General features: G+C 33.8%; 1 protein-coding gene across 2 annotated transcripts; it reads left to right on the top strand.

The window, feature by feature from the left end:
- Positions 1–3344: 3344 nt before the first annotated feature.
- On the top strand, positions 3345–21423 carry LOC110114629 (choline/ethanolaminephosphotransferase 1-like). Of its 2 annotated transcripts, none has more exons than XM_020847562.2 (15): positions 3345–3606; positions 3827–4008; positions 4237–4375; positions 6243–6252; positions 6351–6401; positions 7260–7337; positions 10304–10379; positions 10454–10476; positions 10558–10658; positions 11427–11521; positions 11604–11672; positions 13421–13490; positions 20948–21011; positions 21092–21132; positions 21216–21423. In XM_020847562.2, exons 3-15 carry the CDS (start codon positions 4239–4241, stop codon positions 21406–21408), a joined length of 1008 nt encoding a protein of 335 aa, XP_020703221.1. In that variant the 5' UTR covers positions 3345–3606; positions 3827–4008; positions 4237–4238; the 3' UTR covers positions 21409–21423. The 2 variants fall into 2 exon arrangements, with proteins under 2 accessions (XP_020703221.1, XP_028548250.1); XM_028692417.1 differs by having other exon boundaries at positions 3766–4008.
- The last annotated feature ends 2617 nt before the right edge of the window (positions 21424–24040 follow it).

Raw genomic sequence — 24040 nt, 5'->3', positions numbered from 1 at the left:
GATTTCCGTATTGCATAGACTCATTGACCATTGACTGATTCAGATTGATAGATTGACATGCATATTGATAGCATCGCCGTGCTTTGATTTCAGTTGTAGGCTTTGGTGACCTGCTGGGCTATTTAAGCTCATTATATGTGGTTGACAATTTCAGGTCCGAGCAAGGCAACTGGAATGGAGTTCGATCAGAATGTCAGACGAATCCTTTCACTATGGATGCCTGGGGCGTCACATATGCACTAGTAGCCTCTTCGGCTCCTTCGTTGCTATTTGACATCACTCCGGCGATGTTTCCTTCTTGTCTGATCGGAAGGCACCTTCAAAGGCATTCAGGGTTTGCTTTTCATCTTCTCTATTTATTCGTTGTCATTCGATTTCATTGCTTGACGTGAGGAGTTGATTTTTTGGCTCCATCATTTATGTTCGACTTCGCTTCAACTTCCTTTGACAACGTTCCTTTCCTGTCTAATCAAAAGTCACGCCATTTTGATTAGATCGTGGGCTCGTGATGCAATAGTAATACGAGACATTCGGCTCTAGAAGATGCGGCTAGAAGCAATTTTCCTTTAGATCCAAAGTATTTACTTTATATTTAACTCACTATATAGTTGAAATCAAACAGCCCCTAAATTAGGATTTTATAAATATTAGGAGGCTAGTTTTTTTTTGTTTTTTGCGTGGTGGGAGGTTGAGGAGGTTGAATTTGGGCAAAGCCCGTATATTAAAAGAAAAAGATGACAAGAATAAACCTAGGAGCTCCACCAAAAAAAGACCTAGCTCAATCAGAGCTAAAAAAAACTACCAAAAACTTCTAAACATGAAGTAGGACAAAAACAAACTAAAAAATAATGAAAAATCAAAACAAAAAAAATTATACGAGCATGGAGGAGCCCCCAGCAAGCCAGAACTCAGTCAAATATTATCCAATTCACATATAGAGATCAAGAGTTAAGAATCCCTGGTTGCCCGAGGGCCGTCCAAGGGAGAGCCAAAGAGGGGGTGAACATTATCGTCGCTGGCTACACCAAAAAATAAACCCCTTAGGCATAGTACGAAGACAACGACATAGTAGAAGGCAACAGTTAAAGCAGGCCCAACATTTCATCTCTATTTTTCCAATTACATACTTTAGCAAATACAACATTCTTAATCTTGAGAGTGAGTGAGGAGATGCAATTCACATTAGCTCCAAAACGCTTATCGTTTCTTTCCTTTCATATATAGTAAATCGAGCAACATGCATATGTAATAAGAAAATATAGCCTTTTTGCATGTATGGATGTGCTCGATGAATTGTTAAATCAATCAAGGAGGTGGGCTACGCTAGGTCTCAACAACAAAGCACCAAATCTTGGGATTAATGTAGCGATAATCGAGTAGGAGTAATTGCATTCAAAAAGTAGATATGGGGTGCTCTCACAATCAGTGTAACATAAGAAGCTGTTCAAAATCAACATGTATTCTTCGCTTGTGCAACACATCAGCAGTTTTCAATCCGCCAACAAGGGCCATCCAGGCATATACAGAAAAACGCATAGCACAATGTCTGTGCCAAATAAGATTTTCCCAAGTGCACGGGACATAGTCCCTATAAAATTCCAAAACACACATTTTAAAAGAGCCCTCATAATTATTTCCTCACCTTAGACAATTAACATTGGATCCCTGAATAGGGATATAATAAAGGTTCGTTTGAAACATCTTTCTTACTGCTTCTTAAAGTAGCTTTTTAGTACAAAAATTTTAATTTTTATTCTAGAAAGTCGCTTTAAGAAGTAATAAGAAAATCGTCCCAAAAGAAGTCTAAGGCTTCGTTTGGGACAGCTTTTTTATTGCTTTCTAAAACGGAGTTTTAGTACAAATTTTTTTAATTTTGTACTAAAACTCCATTTTTGAAAGAAATAAAAAAATCGTCCCAAACGAAGCCTAAATATTAGTAACAACACCAGAGGGGATGAAATATCGGACAAGAGCATTAATAAAACTTGAAGCACTGTCTGGTAAGCCATCTCCATAGCACCAATGATCCTAGAAAAACGATATAGGGGCAGTTTGGGTAATCCTGAATTGGAAGGAAGATTTCACCCTAACAGCAGTATTGCATGCATATTTCCAAAATGAAGTATCATTCAAATTTGATGTCATTTATATTAGATTATTTTATTTTTTTTATGATTTACATACCCATAAAAAAATTATTATGAATTTATATATTTAATATCTAAATGCTTATATTTATTTATATATTAATATACATGAAAGAATGTATTTTGTTGTAAATAACTTAATATTAAAAATATTTTTGATATAATGTAAACTTTTAATTATTATATAAACATATATAAAATTTTAATTATTAAATAAAAAATCATAAAAACTTTTTGGTGTATATTTAAATCCCATTTTATTTTTCACTTCAATACTAAGGACCTGTTTGGATGCGTGTAGGATTTAATTTAAGTAGGATATTATAATGCTTTAAATTCGGATTTATTAAATTTTGATTGGATGTTGTTAGAATTTAATTTAAGTAGGATTTTATAATTATTTAAGGGGTTGTTTAGTTGGAGGAAATATAAATACAAAGTATAGTAATGTTTTGCTTTTTAACTTTTTTTTTTTTTTTTGGTTGGATGGTAAATTCCTATTGTATTTTGAACTCCCTGCTTTACTTCATTTCCCGCGTAAAATAAACATGCTCAAAATTGAGTGAAAAAGGTATTCACAAGCACGAAAGATTAGCCTGCGTGAAGACATCTTCGTTTATTTCTCTTGCGATAGAACTATTATCGAACACATCTTTGTTTCTTTCTCCTACTTGGCATGAGGTAGGGTTATGCACTAGTAGCCTCTTCGGCTCCTTCATTCCTATTCGGTATATCTTTGATAACGTTTCTTCTAATCAGATCGGAAGGCACGACATCTTCAGAGGCATTTAGGGTTTACTTTCATCTTATCTATTTCTTCGTTGTCATTTGACTTCATTGCTTGGCATGAGGAATCCATTTTTCGGTTCCATCGTTTCTGTTCACCTTCGCAGCAACTTCCTTTAACAACGTTTCTTTCCTGTCCTATCAAAAATGGGTTGGTGATGGAATAGTAATACGGGATATTCGGCTCGAGAAAATGCGACTCAAAATAATTTTCTTGTAGATTCAAAGTATTTACTTTACGCTATATTTATTTTATATTTTATTCACTTTATAATCAAATTAGACAGCCCCTAAATCAGGATTTAATAAATATTAAGAGGTTAGGCTTCGTTTGAAATGTCTTTTTTACTGATTCTTTAAGATTTTTAGTACTTAAATCTACTTTAACACTAAAAGCTGCTTTAAGAGTACCAAAACCTCACTAAACGAAGCTTAAATCTTAAGAAGTGTTAGATCCTCTTCGGTTTCTTCGTTGCCGTTCGCGTGAGGTTGAGGGTAGAGCTTCCGCTTCCCTGCGTGGGGTAGATCTTCGAACTCGCTTGCCATTTCCTGTCTAGGGTTTGTATTTCCTCTTCTGCTTCGCGTGAAGTAGAGTACTGAAAGAATCGAAACTTCCTTCCCTCTGACGTTGTTCCTGTCGGATCGGAAGACGCGCCGGGAGCTCTCCGCAAAGGTAATGACATTTCTCCCCTTTCGTGCGCTTCTTTGGTCGGATTTAGGAAATTCGCAAATAAAGTCTGATTTACGAAATCCGGTATTTAGGGCAAAAATGGCGAAAATTACGTGAAGTAGAGATTAGACTTACCGTGAGATTTAACTGTGTATTTTTTAGGCGTTTGGCAGGATTTCGCTCAAATATTGCCTAATCTGGTATAAATCCTGCATCCAAACAGGCCCTAATTTTGTCCTCCACTCGGCCAAGATTCTTCACTACTGCCGAGAGAGAGAGACCGAGCGAGAGGGGAGAGAAAAAACCTTGGAATATGCAAAGCTAGTTTGCTCGCGCCTTCTCCTATCAATAAATTTCCGAGGAAGAGGGACTAATTATTTTCAAGCGCGCTGCTCCGAGCCCCAGGTGCGAAACTTCACTGCCTTCCCTTTTTCTTTCGTTTTAGGATCTGTTTCCGTTATGGATCGTGTGATCCTCGACGGTCCCTGTATCTGCCCACGCACATGATTTCACTTCTATCTTCCTCTCTGAAGATTATGACTAGAAACAATAGTTTTTTTTTTGGTTTGAGATATGTAGCAATCTGATGGAGTTACTGATCTGGAAGGCAAACTTTGATTTTTTTTTTTCAAGAGATGGGCTACATCGGGCACCATGGGATCGCGGCACTACACAAGTATAAGTATAGCGGCGTGGACAATTCACTTGTTGCGAAGTATATCTTGCAACCCTTTTGGAGTCGATTTGTCAATATATTTCCTCTTTGGGTCCCGTAAGTGCTCTGTGCTTAATGATTTTTTTTTATTAGAAAAATGTTTGTTTCTCTTGGTCTTCCATGTACATAGAAATTCCCCTGTGTAAGTGCTATTTCTGTTTTTTTTTCCCTAAGCTCTATATATTGACTATAACGGCACATATACACATACTTTAAAGTAGATGTACAGACTAATTATAGTAGTCTTCTCATTCTTTCTTGTACGCGTCTTCAAATTTGAAATAATATCTAAAAGAGTAGTGGTGAATACCAAATTACTGAAACTTAATAAAAAAAACAATATCTATTGGCGCGGAAGAGTTCTTTGGTAGCTGCAGTGTATGAAGACTCTGACCTTGATCTTCAAACACTTGGAAGTTAGTGAATAACGGGACTTAGATGCCACTTGGACTCTTATAGGTGAGTTCTACTGCAGCCAAGCCATTTAAGCTTCAGAGTTCTGAACTACAGTGCATGAGCCGCAACAACTACATTGATTTATGAATTCTTCTTTCTTAGGATTGTAAGTTAGTTTATTTTTGAATTGATGTGTATTTAGACCATTTAACTCAAGTTGAAACTTTGCACATCTGAAACATGAATAACGTTTTGCTGAGATGACTTGGAATGCTGTTGGAAATATTAAAAAAATCCTATAAAAACCTCGCCATTGCTTTTTCCATTTTTCATTCTCGTAGTCCTGCACTAGTCAGGTTTATGGATAAATCCTATATGTTGATTGATGTACAATGGCTGAAAAAAAATCTATATGTTAAAAAAACCCTATATGCCAGCATTGGATATTGTTTATCGAGAAGATTATGATTTATGTATTATTCCATTTGGTTTTAATATCAATTTTTATTGTTTTCAAGTGTTTGGAAAAACACCTAAACTTTACTTAGAAGCGCCTATCATGGGCGAATATGATGAAAACATGGAGTAATAGACATGAAGACACCTAAGTGTATGCGATTTGGCTAAAATAAGCCTACATACACATGAGTAGAGAGAGAATTCTATTATGATAGGAAAGCCACACATGTATAGATCAAAAGGACCATAATAAAGCACTATCCTCAAACCAAGTACGCCCAATCTCTATAGAAAAGTGAATCCTAAAATCTCTCAAGCCAACAAAACATTGAATAACTCAAAAGAGATAATGAATAAATAGGATTTAACTAATACTAGAAACTAACCAGTTAATAGTTTGTCTATAGTATACCCTCTTGCATTACGGAATGGATGCAAAAGATTGGCTAAATCTCTCAATCTCTGTCTCACTCTCTCTCTATCCCTCTTCTTTATTGAATTTATAACTCCCTATTTTGTTTTCCTATCCCAGCCAATTTTGTCAGAACAACCTGCAAGCATGCCTCGTGGCCAAAGTCATATAAACCCATAGATATGCTAGCCTCATCATCAATATATTTTTATAGGAGTTTTAAAGGAGTTGATTTCAAGAATAAGCCATGTTTAAAATTTTACTTAGACTTATCCAAAATAATAAACTTGTGGCTAATATTCAAATCTGATTTTATTCATGCAATTAAATAGATAATCTATTTTTATCCTAAACAAACTTTTTTTTTATCATCCTAACTAATCGTTGAGCCAACATCTTAATAGTACATTGTGAATGTCATATGCATAATGCATTTTATGATAATCTCAGTTTTGTTTAATTTCAAAATTTGTAGCTCCTCAAGGGATATGTATTATGTTATTTATCGTTTAATGTATTATGTTATTTATCGTTTAATGTGATGGAAAATACACTATTATTATTTTCTTGTTTTATTTTTAAACATTTGCCTCATATATTACAAGTATCTGATTTACCTTTTTGTGCTTTTGGTTTTGCTGCGCATATGGGCTCCAGACCAAACATGGTAAGAACAACTCATTCTGCTTATCATTTTGCTGTTCCAAGTATTTTTTTTGCTACATTTTTTATTGACCAATATATGGTATCATAATTTTTTTGCAGATCACACTTACAGGTTTTGTGTTTGTACTCTTGTCAGCACTTCTTGGCTATGTAAGTGCAACTGTTATGATGGACATATTTGCTAAGGCATTCTTAGTAGTTAGTAGTACTTATAGAGGAGCAAAAGTGTTGTTGATGATCATGGCCACTCTTGATTCCACTGTCCACACGCCATTTGGTAGATAAAAAATGGGCTGTTACTGCAGTACAAAACCCTTGTTGACTCCAATAGGTCGTAGTTTCCGCCCCCCTGCTCTGATACCATGAGAGTTTGATGAAGGGAAAACACAATTCCATAAATCTTATTTAATAAACAGCAGTGCCCATATTGATAGGTTACCTGATATCCTTCATACTTAATCTGCTCATAAACTTCTAAAGAAAATAAAATTCCAATTTCAAGTGTAAACAGTTAAGATCTCCTAGTTAATGGTGACAGCTTTTCCTCAAATTTCTTCTAGGAAAACTTGTCTCCAACCTGTGAATATCCTTCTTTTTACTCCTCCAGCTGGTCCGTAATAGATTCCTTCCATTTTTGCTTTAGTAAAACTGGCACCTACACGATTTTCGTTAATTCTTTCCCGTTTACACAATATTTTGTGGTGCATGCTGCTTGGTTTCTATTGGAGCTTATGTTATTGGAGCAGGTTTATACTTCTTTTGCATTGAAAGTTGTTCTGTTATTCTTGCTGTATTTCGGATGCACTGGTTTTTGCATATTAGTCGTTACTTATTTTAATTAATAATGTAGTTCTAGTCCTGCCCTTGTGCTAGATGTTTTATACACAAGGTTTTAAATTAGCTTCTGTTATCTTGTTCATTATGTGAGTTTCCCACCTTCATGTAGGTGAAGTGGAGATGTAGGCTATGCATATTATTGTTGTTTAACAAGAATCATTATTCTTGCAGATATATTCTCCACATTTAGATACGGCACCTCCTCGTTGGGTTCACTTTGCTCATGGGATGCTCCTTTTCTTATACCAGGTTTGTTCAAGTTTAATAAATGTTTATGGTAAGCAAATTACTTTTTGTACTTGACATGCTTCTTCTTGCCTTAAAATATTTATTCTTGGGGATGCTTGATTATTACTTTATATATGAGGATGTCTGGTGAATACCATAACCATGCCGCTTTATCATATTGATCGGTCCTTTGAGTAATTTTAGAAGATATTGCAGAGTTGTGTATTTATGAGAATGCATGCATAGTTTTCTATTCTTAGTGGCATCTCATGAAACAAAATATACTTGAAAATAACATATATTTTAGATATACTTTTCTGAATGGTGATTAACCAAATAAAATTTGAGGCCTTGATACAAGCTAACCTTACTTTGATAGATTAAGTAAATTATGTGCACTTAAAGCTGTTGTTCAGTGCATGCTGCTCAGGCTGATATATAATTTGTCTTATTTTATTTTGTTATATCATGTTACTAATGATCATTTGCTTAGGGAGAGCGTGGTGTTATTTGATAACTACCCGATGCTTACATTATATTGTTGTAGAAGTTAGCGGTTGCATGATTTTGATGCTAGGTCTAGGCATGTTAAAGCATTTCATTACTCGAGGTACTTATTTTTAGGCCTATGATGCACTGACACTTGTCATCAAAGAGATGTGCAGTGTTTGACATGTATCCGACACGAAACGCACCCGACGCGCCTTCGACACGTGCTGCAACAACAACAACAACAACAACATCAAGCCTTTATCCCACTACGTGGGGTCGGCTACATGAATCCTTTTTCTCCATTGTGTCCTATTAAAAGTCAAATTCTCGTTTAAATCTAATAAAGAAAGGTCATTCCTAATATTTTCTAACCAAGTCTTTTTAGGTCTACCCCTACCTTTCTTTACATAAGTCAAATCTAATACCTCTACTCTCCTAATTGGGTCATCGCAAGGCCGCTGTTTTATGTGACCAAAAATGTGCCTTCGACACATGCTGGATATATCGAAAATGTGTCTGATTAAAACATATTAAATATAAATTGGACACGCATGTCCGACATCTGTGTTTTAAATACTTTATGAAAAATTTCAAACATGATTTCTTGTATTTAAAAATTTTATTTATTTAAAATATAAAAACTAAATTTTTATCTCCTATTCATGTTACCAAATCAATCGCCCGCACTCAATACCCATTCATCGAATATTCTCATTTTCATTTCTCTTTAGCAGGTTGCGACTTTGATTTCACAATAATGACGTATGTCATCGGTCATCTTAACATTGATGTCTGACGTCGTTACAATATTGATATTTCAAAACCATCTCAATATCATTGATGCTCGATGCTATCAATTTCTATACCGACAACTTGACAGCTCATTTTTGTCCGAAGTCATCATAACATCGACGATCATCACCCTTTCAACATCGACGATAGACGATCTCTTGACATTGATGTCCGATACTTATTGCATAACATCAATGTCCGACTCTCGACAACATTGTCGTTTCCTCTCTCAATGCTTGATACACAACATCGACACCCAATTTTTGACATATTAATATTAATTATTTTAATCATAAATTCTAGTTAAATGAGTTATTATTTTTAAAGTATTTTTAATATTATATCTATTCAATTTTTATACGCTATTTTTAAAATATAAAAATTATAATATCGTGTCCAACCCGTGTCCGTGCCCTATATTTTTAATTATTAATGTGTCCTGTGTCATGTCGTATCCATGTCGCCGTGTCCATGTCTGTGCATCATAGTTGAAAACCTAATTATTTGATATTTTAGACTACAATATTTATGTACCAATCATTATTTAAACTGCTATAGGTATGAGAAGTACATGAAAAGTTACCAATACCATTTTGGTTCTTTATTTTGGACTACAATTTTCCTAAATTTTATTATTGGTAGTGGTATTAGGATTTTCTTATAATTTATATGGGAGTTTTTAAGTATATTATATTATGTATAGCATATGGTTTGTTATAAAATTGTTATCGTTTGTTTTGTTGTTTTGTAAATTTATGCATTCGGTGCATGGGGCCATTCCTAGTTATTTTCATAGAACGATTCTGGTCAAGAAAGTAACTTTGTCAGTTTTGCATGTGAGCAAAACTTTTGTGGTAAATTAATAGAATATGGCCAGCGAGAAATGCTGTCAAATTTAGTCATTGGAACAGACTTTGATTAAAATTAATATAATCAATCCTTCATAACCTGAAGCCTTGTTCATCCTCATACTAAACTAGGCGCAGGGCTGATTTTCGTGTTGTCATGCTGCAGTCCAGACAAAATTTACTAAACTGGGAAGTGGGAACAGGGCTGATCTTCATTTTTTCATCCTGCCGTCCAAATAAAATTTGCCATAATCCAGCCAAATCTGACATGATTTAACCTTTGGGAATTGTCTAAGCCTACTGAAAGTAATCCCTCCCTTAACAAACTAGGCCTTTTGGAATATCTCCTTTTTTAAATTTCAAATCCTTATTACGATCTGTTATCTTCTTTTCTGCTGTTTCATCTTCCTCTGTTTTGATCTGGTTAGTATAATGTCTTTTTGTTTGTTGTGAGATTTTTAGCTTACCAAAGAGTATTTATGGGAAATTGGAACTTTTATTGAACATATTGTGTAATGAATTCTTCTGGTTTTACGTCCATGCAGTTCCCCAAATCAAGCATATCAAGCTTTTTTGGGTCAACGTTTTTCAACTGATATGAAAGGGAAAAACTGTCTTTTTCCGTTTTAGTGAAATACTAAAAGCTTCTGAAATATTTTAATGAAAATATTGATCTATATCTTAAACCCCCCCACTCCCCGCACGAAAGGGGGAAACTGTTCTCTATTATTTTTTTTCTTTTTTCTTTAATAATGCATTTGCAGGGAAAGATATTAGTTAACCTTCCTTACATTTTGGTTTTTGGGAATGATCCAATTGGTTACATAAAACTGATTCTCTCTTTTTTTTGTCCAGACGTTTGATGCTGTTGATGGTAAACAAGCAAGGCGCACAAACTCCTCAAGTCCATTAGGGGAACTTTTCGATCATGGTGGTTCACTTTACTACTTTTTTTGTCTTTCTGTTTAATATTGTGTTTTTCCTGATGTGTACTTGTAATTGCAGGATGTGACGCTCTTGCTTGTGCAGTATGTATCTTTTCTTCTACCAAATGTATATATGCTTCTAAATTGATGCTATTGCACATATTAATCTCTTTACTTTTTCAGTTTGAAACATTAGCTTTTGGAAGTACTTCCATGTGTGGAAGGACAACATTCTGGTTCTGGATAATTGCAGCTATCCCATTTTATTGTGCGACATGGGAGCAGTAAGTTATTTTTGCAGTTTTATGACCATTTGATTAAAGTCTGGTACTGCTCATGGCAAATTAGAGTTTATTTAGTTAGATGGTATCCTTATTGATTTTTTATCGATGTTTGTAGTTGTTGCTATTCATTTCCTTGCTAACTTTAGTTTGTTAGGAGGCATCACTGTAATTGCTTCAATGCATCCCTCCTAGTTGAGACCATCAAAGGGATCTAAAGTTAATTTTACAGTGATCAATCTTGCTTTGTAGTCACCGGTTGTGTGTGCATTATATGGTTGTATTTGGATGTTTGGGATGCAATAGGTTAGAATATCCAAGATGTTACTCATTTGATAGGGCTGAATGTTGACTAGCATATTTAGTCTTGCCTGGCGGGAAATGCTGCGAACACAATTGACATCTAAGATTTTACAGAACGTCGGAGCCATGATAATTAACCTTGGTAATTGCTGCACTGTACTGGTTTGCTGAAACTGCTCAAGGATTTGAGCCTTTTGCTAGTTTTTTTTATTAGAATTTTTAACCGTCCTTTTTTTATAACTCTTAGAGTGATAAAATGTGTTATTTTTAGTTTACATTTGTGCATAGGGTGACAAGGTACAAAACTTTTCATTTGTACAGTAATCTAAAATTCTTCGTTGCTATGTAATATGTATTTAGCCTTACTTTTTCTAATCAATTTTGTAAAAGTTTATTTTTCCAGCTTCAATATTTTCTTGCTCAGAGTTGCTTCGTGCTTATCTTGACCCATTTTTGTTTTTAATCCAGCTTTTTTACCAATACCCTTATTCTACCTGTGGTTAATGGACCAACAGAAGGTCTTATGCTGATCTATTTATGCCATTTTCTTACATTTTTTATGGGTGAGTAATACCTATAGAGTCTTTAAGATTTTTGCCCACTTAGGTGTTTGAGACTTGGCTAAACTGCCTTTGATGGTTGCAGGTGCTGAATGGTGGGCACAAGACTTTAGGAAATCAATCCCCCTTTTGAGCTGGGTACCATTTCTGCCTGGTAAGTCACATAATGCAGTATTGTAGCACTCGTACAAACCTTAAATTTAATTCAAAGATGGATATTTGGCTTCATGGTGATGTCAAGTGTTTTAATATAATGCTTTTTGACCCAAAAATTATAATTTCAAGCCTGTCATGTGCCTCGACTTCTGTGTAGTGCATTAGCTACTGGTTATAGCACTTGAAAGGTGTATGCTATCACGTGAGTGTGGAAGGATTACAAATGAATGCTTTGTTTCAGTGAAATTATGCATTGAAAATTTTCCTCTGCTTGAGGTGCTGCTGCTAATCCCAAGTGCATCGCTAGCAGTAGAAAATAAGATAGCTAGAAGAACATACAAACCTCAACTTCATGCACGTTAGTTCCATCATGATGGCCACCATAAAGCAATAGCAGATGATGTCATGCCATGAGACAGTATTTGGCCTAAAATACTTTGGTTAACTACATTTGTTTATGCATGGTTTGCCTTCTTAAGCTGCATTTTGATGATTTGTTTGCTCCCATCCATTTAAACTTTCCATGAATTGGAGCACATCGTTACTTAGGATATTCATTTTTAGTATCTTCTCGATTTTTCCTAAGTCAATATTTCTTCTCACCAAATAATTGAGTCGTGCATGGTGCAGTCATAATTTTTAAGCCATTAATTGCCTTATTTAGTAGCTTCATGCAGACTTGACAATGCAAAATGCAGAAAATTGATGGGCCGTGCAAATACTAAGTTCGCGGAACATCTTTCTTTGAGTTTTTAGTTCAATTTTTTTCCATGTTCAGCCCTACAGTGTAACATTTGTTTGTTTGTATGTTTAAGGTTGGGATTGATAATGCCATATTACTAGAACTTTGTTTTATTAAATGGTAATCTTACAAAAGGTGGACAAAGATAATACTCAGTATTTTAGCAGGTAATGTATAAAATATTTTCTATGTCAAATCTTTGTGATATACAAATACTTTGTCCGCAAGATTCTCTCCCTTAGTGCGGTCTATTGCATATGTGCAGCTGGCTACTCTTGATCATTGTAGGTGTCGTGCTTGTCGCAACTTTGTTCCTCCCGGTAGTCGCTTTCTGGAGCGCTAGTCATTAGCTTTCTCGACCCCACACTCTACGGAACTCTCGCTCACCCAAAGTTGTAGGGTGCCTCTTGCTCATAAATTTGTTTGCAATGTCCTCTGATTGCACATGCCCGACCCTCCTCGTGTGTTGTGCTATCTTGATCTCCCTAGACCGCATTGTTGATCTTGCATTCCCTCTTGATGGCTTCCATTTGGTCGTCAATGCGTCTTGGCATCAATGTTCTATGTTTGCCTTCCAGGCACATTACCTTCTTTGTAGACATTGCCCCCAACTTTTGTGCTTGTTAATTATTCGTGATGCAACCTAAGTTCTTAAACCAAGTAGGAGAATACTAGGAATGCAAATTAAGATGCACTGGAGAGAAGATTGACCCAGTGGTCCATTACTTGAGCTAAATGGGTCGGGTAGATTGCACTTCATATCCACATTGGCTTAAAGTTCACTGTTTTTAATCTTTCTAGAGTGGAATTACAATTTTTTATTGTTTTTCTTTGGATGAATACTATATTGTCAATCAAATATAATTTCCTTCAGATTTTATATCATTTCACCTTTCATTTTTTAATGATGCTCACCCTTTTGTGTTCGTCTTATGGTTTTCTATTATTTTTAATAATGTTTTTTTTGGTTAAGTAGAGATTTATTATTTTATTTTGTTGACCAGAGATTCCTTTCTATGGCGTTGTGCTGTTTTTGATGATCATTTTTGCTGTAATTCCGACTGTTGGATCAAAGTAAGTGTATTTTAAACCATACTTTCAAGCAACTTGGCAGAGTAATCTGTATAGTGTTGTTGTCACATCGTTTGTGATTTTTTTTAAATTTATCTTGCTATATGCTTATATTCTCCTTTATCAATTTTATTTATGCCATTTGACCTGTTGTGTTCATCTGACTACAAATTCAACGGCAATGGATTTTACCAATAGCTTTTCCTGTTAAACATTGAAATACCGGGATTGTATTTTTGCATGGTAGTTGATGCATATTGTTTAATTGGGATTTCCTCAAAGAATCTAGAGTTTGGCATTTGTTGGCACTCCTTTATTCTTGTAATTTTGTTGAAATTGTCTTGAAGTAACTTTTGTCATTCTCTACACGTCACTAAGAACATTGGAAGCTCTAAAATTAAAATAAAAAAAAAAAAGATCAAAGAAAGTGAGATTCCTGTTGACATGGTTTGTGTCTTTCTTTCATGCTTTTGTTTCCTGTTACAACAGCTTGGATTTTAAAGTAACTCATTGATTTGAAGAAATTGAGTGAAGTGTCGTTTCATGAATTTACATAGTTATGCAACTGGTTATCAGGGTTCTTTTGTTGTTATGAGGGATTCAAGCTTCAAATGATGTAACAATGATTCCCCTCTCAACACTGAGGTTAAGGCCAAGACCCCAAATTCTTTTCATATAGTCTATCTCCATCATTAATTAGCATGTATGAATGAATGACGAAACGATAAATCTATCAAATAAAACACGAGTTATGTCTGTGAACAAGTGCATTGATAATAACATGCACATATTTATAAATAAATTAACCCATATGTTTAAAGATTAATCAGAAGCTACTCCGAATGTCATGCCAGGGGTCAATCAATCAGTCAGTGATGGTGGCAGCCAGTGGCGGAGCAAGAAAATTTATTTAGGGAGCCTAAATTAAAATAGTTCATATGGAATGTTAGAATACATTAAAATATTTCCGTTTTTCGTCTCATTGCCAGAGCCAAGAGGAGCTGTAAGATCAAAATTTATAATGCAAATAACATGATCCTTAGAGCTTATAAGAAATAAATATTTGCCACGGACGGTCTTCATTTGGGGGCGAGAGAGGAGCGAAAGGGAAAACGAATGCCCTGCTCGAGGTCGTGAGTCTCGAGTCACGAGAGAGGAGCAAAGGGGAAATTAAAGCAGACCGATTAATGCAAATGAGCTGCGTTATTATAGACTTCCTAGTAAGACTTTTTGAAAGACATGAATAAAAAATCTGAAATAATCAAAAGGCTATGCCGATTAATGCTAATAATATGTTTTACACAAAAAGTAGTTAGAACTCAGTAAAGTTGATCAGTCGGAAGAGTTATATAAAGAGGGATTAAGCAAAAATAAAAACTATTTGAATTAAACAGAACTTTGTTCTCAACAACACAAATTCAGTTTGGAACGCTTATGTACACACTTATATAACACAATAGGCTAACAATAGGCAAACCAAAGCCAATGCATGAAAGAGGATAAAATAAAATAAAAAACATGCCTCCCCCCCCCCCCAAAATAAAAAAACACCCAATTGTGGCAGGCCCAGGTACTCGTTCCGTATGGTACATAGTACACATTCCCAATTGTGCTCTTTAGACTTGTTCTTCTTTCTGTCATGATCGAAACATGCCCTTAAAAATATTTTTTGGGGACCAGTATCATTGCATCCGGTGGCTTGCTAATTTCCAAAAGGAATCACCTATTATTACATAACATCCATAACATCCATAACATCAATCTTATAAAAGTCATACATCCCCATAACCCTGTAACCTTAATCTGCATGAACCCTACTTGCTAACAGATACAAGGGGGAACTTGATGTTACTATGAGGTCTTTAAGATATCTATTGAGTTGATCCCTCAACCAATGCCCATCGATAGAGTGGTGCTCAGCCACCAAAGTAAAACTTACTGCATGGATAGAAAAAAAGATATGTATAATAATTGTCATGGAGAATCAACATACCTCATCTTGACAAGGTTACTTCTTGTCATCTTCATCATGCTTAAAACTGACACACTTTCAATACATGTATGATCTTCTCAAATATTAATAGTTATACAAGCTATGTTCAATAGGACCGTAAATGCATAAATATATTATGTACAAACAATTTGTTATACAATTGTCATATCCAAGACACTAACAGATGATTGAATGTCACTTGAATCTTCAAAATCCTAGAGATCTTATGAATGCTAAACTACAATTCTATACACGTTTAATCATGGCAATGGGGAAAGATCTCCGACCGAATAATAGCTACCTCAAAATTGTTGAATAACTCTCTCTAATCTCATTCTTTTCATGCTCTTATATGCTCTCCAAAAGGCTCCATTTTAAAATCTCAAACCCTAGGCAACCTCCAAAGTAAATTCAAAATTCTAGTGTTTCTATATGCCAATTTATATATAAAGAATCAATAAATTAAACGTACAAATTAAATAATTAAATAACTATTATATACTAATCCACAAAGCGAGGATATAATACTTAGAAGAAAGTAAGGCCATATCTTTCATTGTTAGAAATGATTCAAAGGATTCTTGTTAAGCACACGCACCATTAAATTCAGCCCTTCATAGGAATAGGTGGACTATGAGTATTTATAAAAGTAACACCATTTTATTAAATTTATTCTCATGATGATGTGATAAAATGTCTTATTTCCATGCATTAGTATATAGGATGGGTGAGAGTTTTTTTAAGTTTAATTATTATACGAGAATGAATGATATTGTGAAATTTGATATTGTAGTAGAATGATCTGTCTTATCAATTTTCATTTATGAATTATACTTGATACTTTATGACATAATTTTTTCAAGAATTTGAAAAAAGCCTTGTACCTTTAATCTTTTTTTTTTTTTTTTTCTTAAGATCATGCCCAATATATTTTTTTTTTTTTTTTTTTTTATCTTAAGATCATGCCCAATATATACTCTTAATTTTTATTCATTATCATCAATGTTATGTCAGATTAGCTTTAGGTGTTGATCTCCATATGTGTCCCACATTCCACCCAATTTTATATAACGGCTATGACGACCAACGGACACAACATTTCATGAAAGTTGGTTCAAAATGTCTTAACCTCAGCCAAAGTCATCCAATCATCAATTTTTCACAAAACAGATTGTGTTAATACATCCAGAGTATCAAAGTTCCCCGGAATGGACTCCTATATTGTTCGGGTTGCACGAGAAAAAATTTAAAGAATTTAGCTGCGCGTGAGGTTACGATGCGAAATCAACACATTCAATGTCCAAAAACTTATGAGAGAGACTTAAAACGTATATTATTATTATTTTAAAAGAATTTACAAAATTTTTCATTAAACTCGTTGCACTTACAAATACCCTAAATCCTATTGATGCCATCAATTGGATCCCCCATATCCCTCCTACTTGAGTACCTATACCCGCACCTCTTTCGTCCTTGCAAATCTCCAACACAATGCTTCCTCCATGTCACTTACTCTCTCATTACTGCTCTCTCTCATAACACTTCATTTGTCACTTTTGCAAACTCCCAACTTCACATGCAAACCTCCCATTCAAGAAGGTAACGTACAACTCTCTCCTCTCAAATCCATATGATACCCCTCTCTTGCACGAGACTGCATCCCTCTCAGCCTTCTCAATTTTCGCTCCAACTCAAGTTCTCAAAAACCTTGATTTAAAAGGAAGTTATAGTTGGAGCTCACAGTAGAACACATTGTAGGGCTAGTAGCTTGTAAAAGATATAATGAAGCTACACCAAGTGTTCGGTGGAAGAAGACTTAGACAACACCGATTTCCTGTGATGAAGATTTTGATGGGACTAATAGCTTTTGAAGAAGAAAATGATAGGAAGTGGATGTAATTTCAACAAAACCAGAGAACGGCACAAGAAATTTAGGAAGAACACATAAGAACCCTTTTTTTTATTAAAAAAACTAAGAAGAAAAATACAAGATATAATTGGATCTTCAATTGGAGAGGAAGATCCGGCTTTACCAAATCTCTAGCCGCCGGCTAGAGCCCAAACACCATAAGAACAATCTATTTTCAGCAAACTCCAAACATAATCTAAAATCACCTCATAGTTAGCCTTAAATAGGCTCCCATAATTCCCTCCCAAATCAGCCCCCTTTCCTTATATAAATACCTCTCAGATTTTAATTTAAATTAATTCTCTTGCTCTAAATAATTTCATCCCAAATGTAATTAAAATTTTTCGTAAACAATTCCCCTTTGATTAAGAACCTTCCTAAATAGTTCTCTTTTAATTAGGAAACTTCCTAATTCCCTCTCAATCAAATCGAACTGTCTATCAATACTCCTCTCCCAAAGTGCCACATTGTCCTCAAGGTGGAACGAAGGAAGCTGCTGTTGAAGCACTTGACTAATAGCACTAGAATGAAAAATGGACTGTCACTTAGATCGAGTGATTCCTGCCTCCTGCATCTCCTTGGTCAATCTCTCCATCTCATCCTCCTGAAGTTGGGGTGAATGGTACAAACGAACACTGATATGTGAGACTCCGTCCTTCCAAAAGATAGCATGTTTGTGTTCCCGCGGAGGAAGAAACTCATGAATTGGTTGGAACACTTCTCAATATTCCTGTAAGAGTGGCTAAACCATATCTGGTGCTTCTATCTTCTTCCCATCTTCTTTTTCTTCCAAACTCTGCAGTTCCATCAAAAATATTATTCCTTCACCATTTCCCCTCCTTGGAAGTGATTCCAATGATGACATCTCCTCTTCTTCCCCAAAAATTTTCTCATCCTGATTCTCCCTCATTATCCTTATATTAGGGTTTCTCCCATTTTTTTGTCCGGTCAACGATGCTCTAACCTCCGATGTTGTTGGTTTGGTTTGACTCTCAAGAAGCTTCTTTATCATCTCCTCCATGGTGACAAATTTCTCGTTGATCTTCTCATGGATGGCTGAAAATAGCTTTTTGAAATATGAAATCTTTACAAAATCAGATTTCAATTGTCTGATCTTCCCTTCCGACATTTCTCCCTTTCTTCCCGTCATAGGTACCTGGAACATGCTCTGATACCAATTTGATAGGACGTGGATGTAATAACCAACTTCCACATTGTCATCCTCATTTCTAATAAACTTATATGCGAACAATATTGATTAATTATTATCAATTAACACCCACAAAAGCTGCATATGATATGCTTGATTTTTATTTTACTATTCTTGAGTCTCTTTTTTTCAAAAAAAATATTATTCTATTGATCTTTAACATATTTAACAAGTTTTACATAATTGAATGTAATTTGCAGTTAACATACTCCAAAGTACCACATTTGGAATATTCTTTGTTAGCATCTATATGACCTATACTTTATATAATACAAAATATGGAATTAATTTTGAATCTTGATATAATCCTATTATTGGATATACTTTTAATATTAGTTACTACTTCATTATGCATATCTTTAATAATTTTAGGTTGCCTTTGGTATATATATATATATATATATTCATAATACTAATCAAATCCAATGCCTTGGTACTCAATTAAATGTCTTATCATGATCAATGAAAACCATATGAAGATCTTTATTTATGTATTTGTTTTTTTCATTAATTGCCTTGGTACAATAATTGCCTTCATAGTGGCTCTTGACATGAAATCAAATTATTTTTTGAAATTGAAGTGATTTTTGTAAGCATGTGTTCCATTACTTATTCCATAACTTCATTCTTCAACTCATAAATTATATTCTCAATTCTTGTTCAATTATGTGGCATCCTTCTAGTCTTTAATATTCCATTGATAAGATTGTTGCCCAAAATACTTCAAAATCATTCACAACTCTCTTAATCTCATAGTTATCTCATATGAACTTAAAGTTTTATTGATTTGCATCTTCTAATCTAAATGGACTTCAATTTCTTTTTAGATCAACCTATATAATATACTCTATGATTGTGTTCATCATGCTTTTCTAAAAAGATCACTTCCTTAGAAGTTTTATCTAATAGTTTATCAAAATAGGATTTCTTCTGTCTTTGGCGTTTCATATTTAAATAAGATTCTTTGTATCTATCTACCTATTAGTAATCCCTTGATTTATAGTTAATATAAAGTTTTGTGTCATTGAAAGGCTATCCTAGTTACAATGCTGGTTTGAACATGCATGAGTTTGTTGATAAAAATAAAATAAGGCTTATGCAAATATGTAAATTTGCTGGTGCTATATTTTTAATATGAAAAATGGTTAAAGTACTTCTATTGTAGCTATATAAAAATCTGTTCAAGTGTATTAACTAATTTCTCATTAGGTAATGCTCATTTAAATCCTAAATAGTGGTGCTTTACAAAGTTATGTTGTTGATGCATGCTGTTTAAGAGTTGAGGTGTTCTAATGCAACTAAAGATGATGTGATTTATGGAGTTCACACAAGGGAACTTAAGACGACTATAACATATAAGCATAGATCCAACAAAGCCACAAACCGAAAAAAAGAAAAACCTAGTTATCTAGCATGCGAAGCTGAAACCATACCTTGTCTAGTATCCTAATTCTAGGAAATATAAAACATCTCTCTCAAGGACATTATCAATATATTTCAATTACAAAAGATATAATCAAAAAGTAAAATAAATCAACTGGAGAAATAAATAATTTTTATTTTTTTGATCCTTCATAGATGCGATGCTTCCAACAAGAATGAACACATAGGCTTCCATTAGTTGCCCCTTCAAAAACTGCTTCATTGCTAGATTTATTGTTGACATCCTAGATATTTCACAAAGGCTTGATGTTGTTGTTGTTGTATCCTAGATATTTCACAAATGGTTTGCTAGGTTTTTACCTCTGCAGTCTCATGCCATTTATAATATCGCAACAAAAACAATTATGAATTATAACTTAGGCTTAATCTCCTTTTTGTGTCTTATGAAGCTTGTCATTTAAATTTTACTTGAAAAAACGAATGTTCTGCTAGAATAATCTTGATACATTTCATAGTAAGATGAGCTAATTTTATTACATGTGTTCTTAGTTGCAATTTCTCATGCTTTTTTCAATACAACTAAATTATTAGGCAATACAACTAAATTTAAAAATCAGATACAATTAAACTATTAGATAAACAATTTAGTTATATTATACTTGTGAATGTCTGATAGTTTAGTTGTATTTTCTACTAGTTTAGTTGCATGTCCTTTAAATTTAATCGTATTGTCTATTAGTTTAGTTGTATTGAGAGATAACATGGGACGCCTTAAATTTGTAACACATGCAGTAAAATTGTCCCATCCTAATGTTTAAGAATATCCTGACATGATTTTTTTCAGAAAACTATTGTTTATTTTGGATTATTTTGTACAAAGATTCTTAAGCTGTGTTTTGCTTTTTCAGATGTTCTTTCTTTACTAATTGAGATGAATGCTTGAAACCGTTTTATGCTATTTACAGCGTCAGCAATGTACAGAAGGTTGTTAGGGCTAGAAAAGGAAGCATGTTGCTCGCATTAGCAATGGTAAGGTTGTTCAAAATTAAATATCTTTTTGTTTTCATACTTGGAATTTTTCCTCTTACAATATGGTTTTGGATTCTCAGCTCTTTCCATTTATATTGCTGGTAGGTGGTGTACTTATTTGGTACGTATCTATTTAAGATAATTTCTTTTAATTATCTGTTATTGTGGGCTTTGTTATAAGATAGGAGTCACACCTTTATTCAGGTGTTACCTGTCTCCCTCTGACATTATGGGAAATTATCCGCACTTGCTGATCACTGGAACTGGCATGGCATTTGGATTCCTTGTGGTAAGATTGCACCTAGTTTTCTCCACTCGATTACATGCCTTCCCTTTCTTGCTTCCATTATTTGATAGCTTCATAATAAATAAGAGCTATTCATACCAATATATTTAATGGTTACTTTATTAGAAGCTTTTATTATTAAGTTCACAATCTGGACTAAATAATATTAAATAAGTATATTGATATCTGTTAACACTAGTAGTACTAGTCATCCTTTGTGTTGCAAGGGTCTAAATAACATAATTAAATTAAGTTGTACTATAAAGGCTCAAGATGAGTCAAAGTGCTTGAATTTTGATAAGATAAATTAAAATAGACATTAACAATCAATGGTGGAGCCAGAAATTTCTTATGGGGGAATAAAATTTTAAAACTTTTGCACCTTCATAATCCACTATTTAATTTAAGTCCTTAAGCTCCTCAGCTTAAGATTTTACCCTTACAACCTAGATGTGTAAACAACCTGAAAAATTTCAACTAAATCATTGATCAAGGATTAATTTACTTATTACATCAAAAAATAGCCCTACAACAACAATAACAACAACACCAACAACATGAAGCCTTAATCCCAGTACGTGGGGTCGGCATTGTTAGCTACATGAATCCTTTTTTTCCATTGTGTTCTATTAAGAGTCAAATTCTCAATTAAATCTAAAAAAGAAAGGTCATTTCTAATATTTCTAACCAAGTCTTTTTATGTCTACCTCTACCTTTTTTAACATAAATCGAATCTAGAATATCTACTCTCCTAACTGGGTCATTGGAAGGCTGTCGTTTTATGCGACCAAACTATTTAAAACAACTCTCTCTAATCTTATATTCCATGGGAGCTACTCCAACCTTTTCACGTATATATTTATTTTGTATCTTGTCTCTAAGAGTAAAACCATTCATCCACCTGAGGATCTTCATCTCTGCAACACTTAATATTATGCTTCTCTTTTAATGGCCAACATTTTGCACCATAAAGCATTACAAGTCTAACCACCATCTTATATATTAATGACTTTATCACCTAAAGTTACAAACCCTCAACTAGATCTATTACCACTAAAATTACACTCAATATATTCAATTCATTTAGACTCTAAGATTGACCTCCATAATTCAAGTTTACCTTCAATTCCCTCTTTGGTCTTATCAATAAGAAGTATATCATTAACAAAAAGCATACACCAGGGTATAATCTCTTGCAAATGTCTAGTGAGAATATCCATGACTAAAGCAAAAAGATATGAGCTTAAGGATGATCATTGATGTAATCCATCACAAATAGGAACATACTTAGTTAAACCAGCTTGTGTTTGAACACATGTAATAACACATGCATATATATCTCTAATGACTTCAATATAAGCATTATTAACTCCTTTCTTTTCTAGAACTTTCCATAACACTCTCTTGAAGCTTCATCATATGTTTTTTTTTTCTAAATCAATAAATATTGGATGAAGATCCTCCTTTTCTCTATATGCTTCTCTATCAGACCTCCCAATAAATGTATAGCTTCCATAGTAGACCTATCCGGCATGAATCCAAAATGATTTTGAGAAACATTAGTTTCACGTCATATCCTATGCTCCAGAACTCTCTCCCAAAGTTTTAAAGTATGACACATTAATTTAGTTCCTCTATAATTTGCGCAATCTTGTGCATGACCTAAATTCTTAAAAATAGGAATCAACACACTCATTCTTCACTCATCTAGCATCTTTTAAGTCTTCAAAATAATATTAAAAGTTTAGTAAGCTAAGAAATTCTTTCATCTCCTAAGTATTTTCACATCTCTATTAGAATATCATCAAGTCCAACAGTTTTTTCATGCTTCATTTTCTTTAAAGCCTCTATAACTTCGATTTTATTAATACAGTGATAAAAACAAAATTCTTTATTTTCATTTAAGATGTTAAGATCACTAAAGTCAATCATATTCTCATAATCTTCATTGAAAAGTTTAGCAAAATATCTCATCCACTTTGGTTGAATATTTTCTTCAAATAAAAGTATTTTTTATTTTCATCCTTAATGCATTTCACTTGCACTAAATCCTTACTACTCCAATCTCTTTGTTTGTCTAACTTATACATATGTCTTTCGCCTCCTTAGTATCTAATTTTTTATATAAATCATTAAAAGCTAAAATCTTTGCATCGCATATTGCTTTATTAGAGTTCTTACAAACCTCTTTATATATCTCCCAATTATTAGAGTTTTTTTATCTAAATCAATTTTTATAATAAATCTTCTTAAATTTTATCTTTTCTTGCACATTTTGATTCCATCACCAACTGTTTTTTCTATTAGGAGCTTTTCCCTTCAATACTTCAAGCACACCTTTTGCAAAATTCTTAATATCACTAACTACTTTTTCTCACTTAACATTAGCTTCCTCATACACATATAAAATCTTAAGATCTAGAATTTTGCTCTTAAAAATATTTTTGTTAATTTCTTTAAAAGCACCCATCTAACCCTAGAACAACATTTTACATCAAAAAATAGCCATATTCATGAAAAATATATTCAACCAGTTAAATATCACATTTTGATGGCGGCTAAAATTGATTCTCAAATAACAGGAGCAAACGAAAGAAAGATCATATCGATAAACCATCTTGAAATCAGACGAACGGAGGAAGATGAGATGGTGTAGGAGCTGGCGACGCACAACAATGGGGCATTTTTTCTCACAGACGGACAAACGGCTTGTTCTTTCTGGTATAAGAGGACGAGCGAATGA

Source organism: Dendrobium catenatum, unplaced genomic scaffold, assembly GCF_001605985.2.
Source record: "Dendrobium catenatum unplaced genomic scaffold, ASM160598v2 original_scaffold_197033, whole genome shotgun sequence".
Lineage (NCBI taxonomy): Eukaryota > Viridiplantae > Streptophyta > Magnoliopsida > Asparagales > Orchidaceae > Dendrobium > Dendrobium catenatum.
The sequence above is the reverse complement of the archived record's forward strand: the minus strand, read 5'-3'. Positions and strand labels throughout refer to the sequence as shown.

Bases quoted from the DNA above. Each gene is read 5' to 3' on its own strand.
- LOC110114629 (XM_020847562.2), top strand. From the start codon at position 4,239: ATGGGCTACATCGGGCACCATGGGATCGCGGCACTACACAAGTATAAG. The intron at 11,673-13,420 runs GTAAGTCACATA...TTTGTTGACCAG, and splicing joins CTGGGTACCATTTCTGCCTG to AGATTCCTTTCTATGGCGTT. The intron at 13,491-20,947 runs GTAAGTGTATTT...TGCTATTTACAG, and splicing joins ATTCCGACTGTTGGATCAAA to CGTCAGCAATGTACAGAAGG.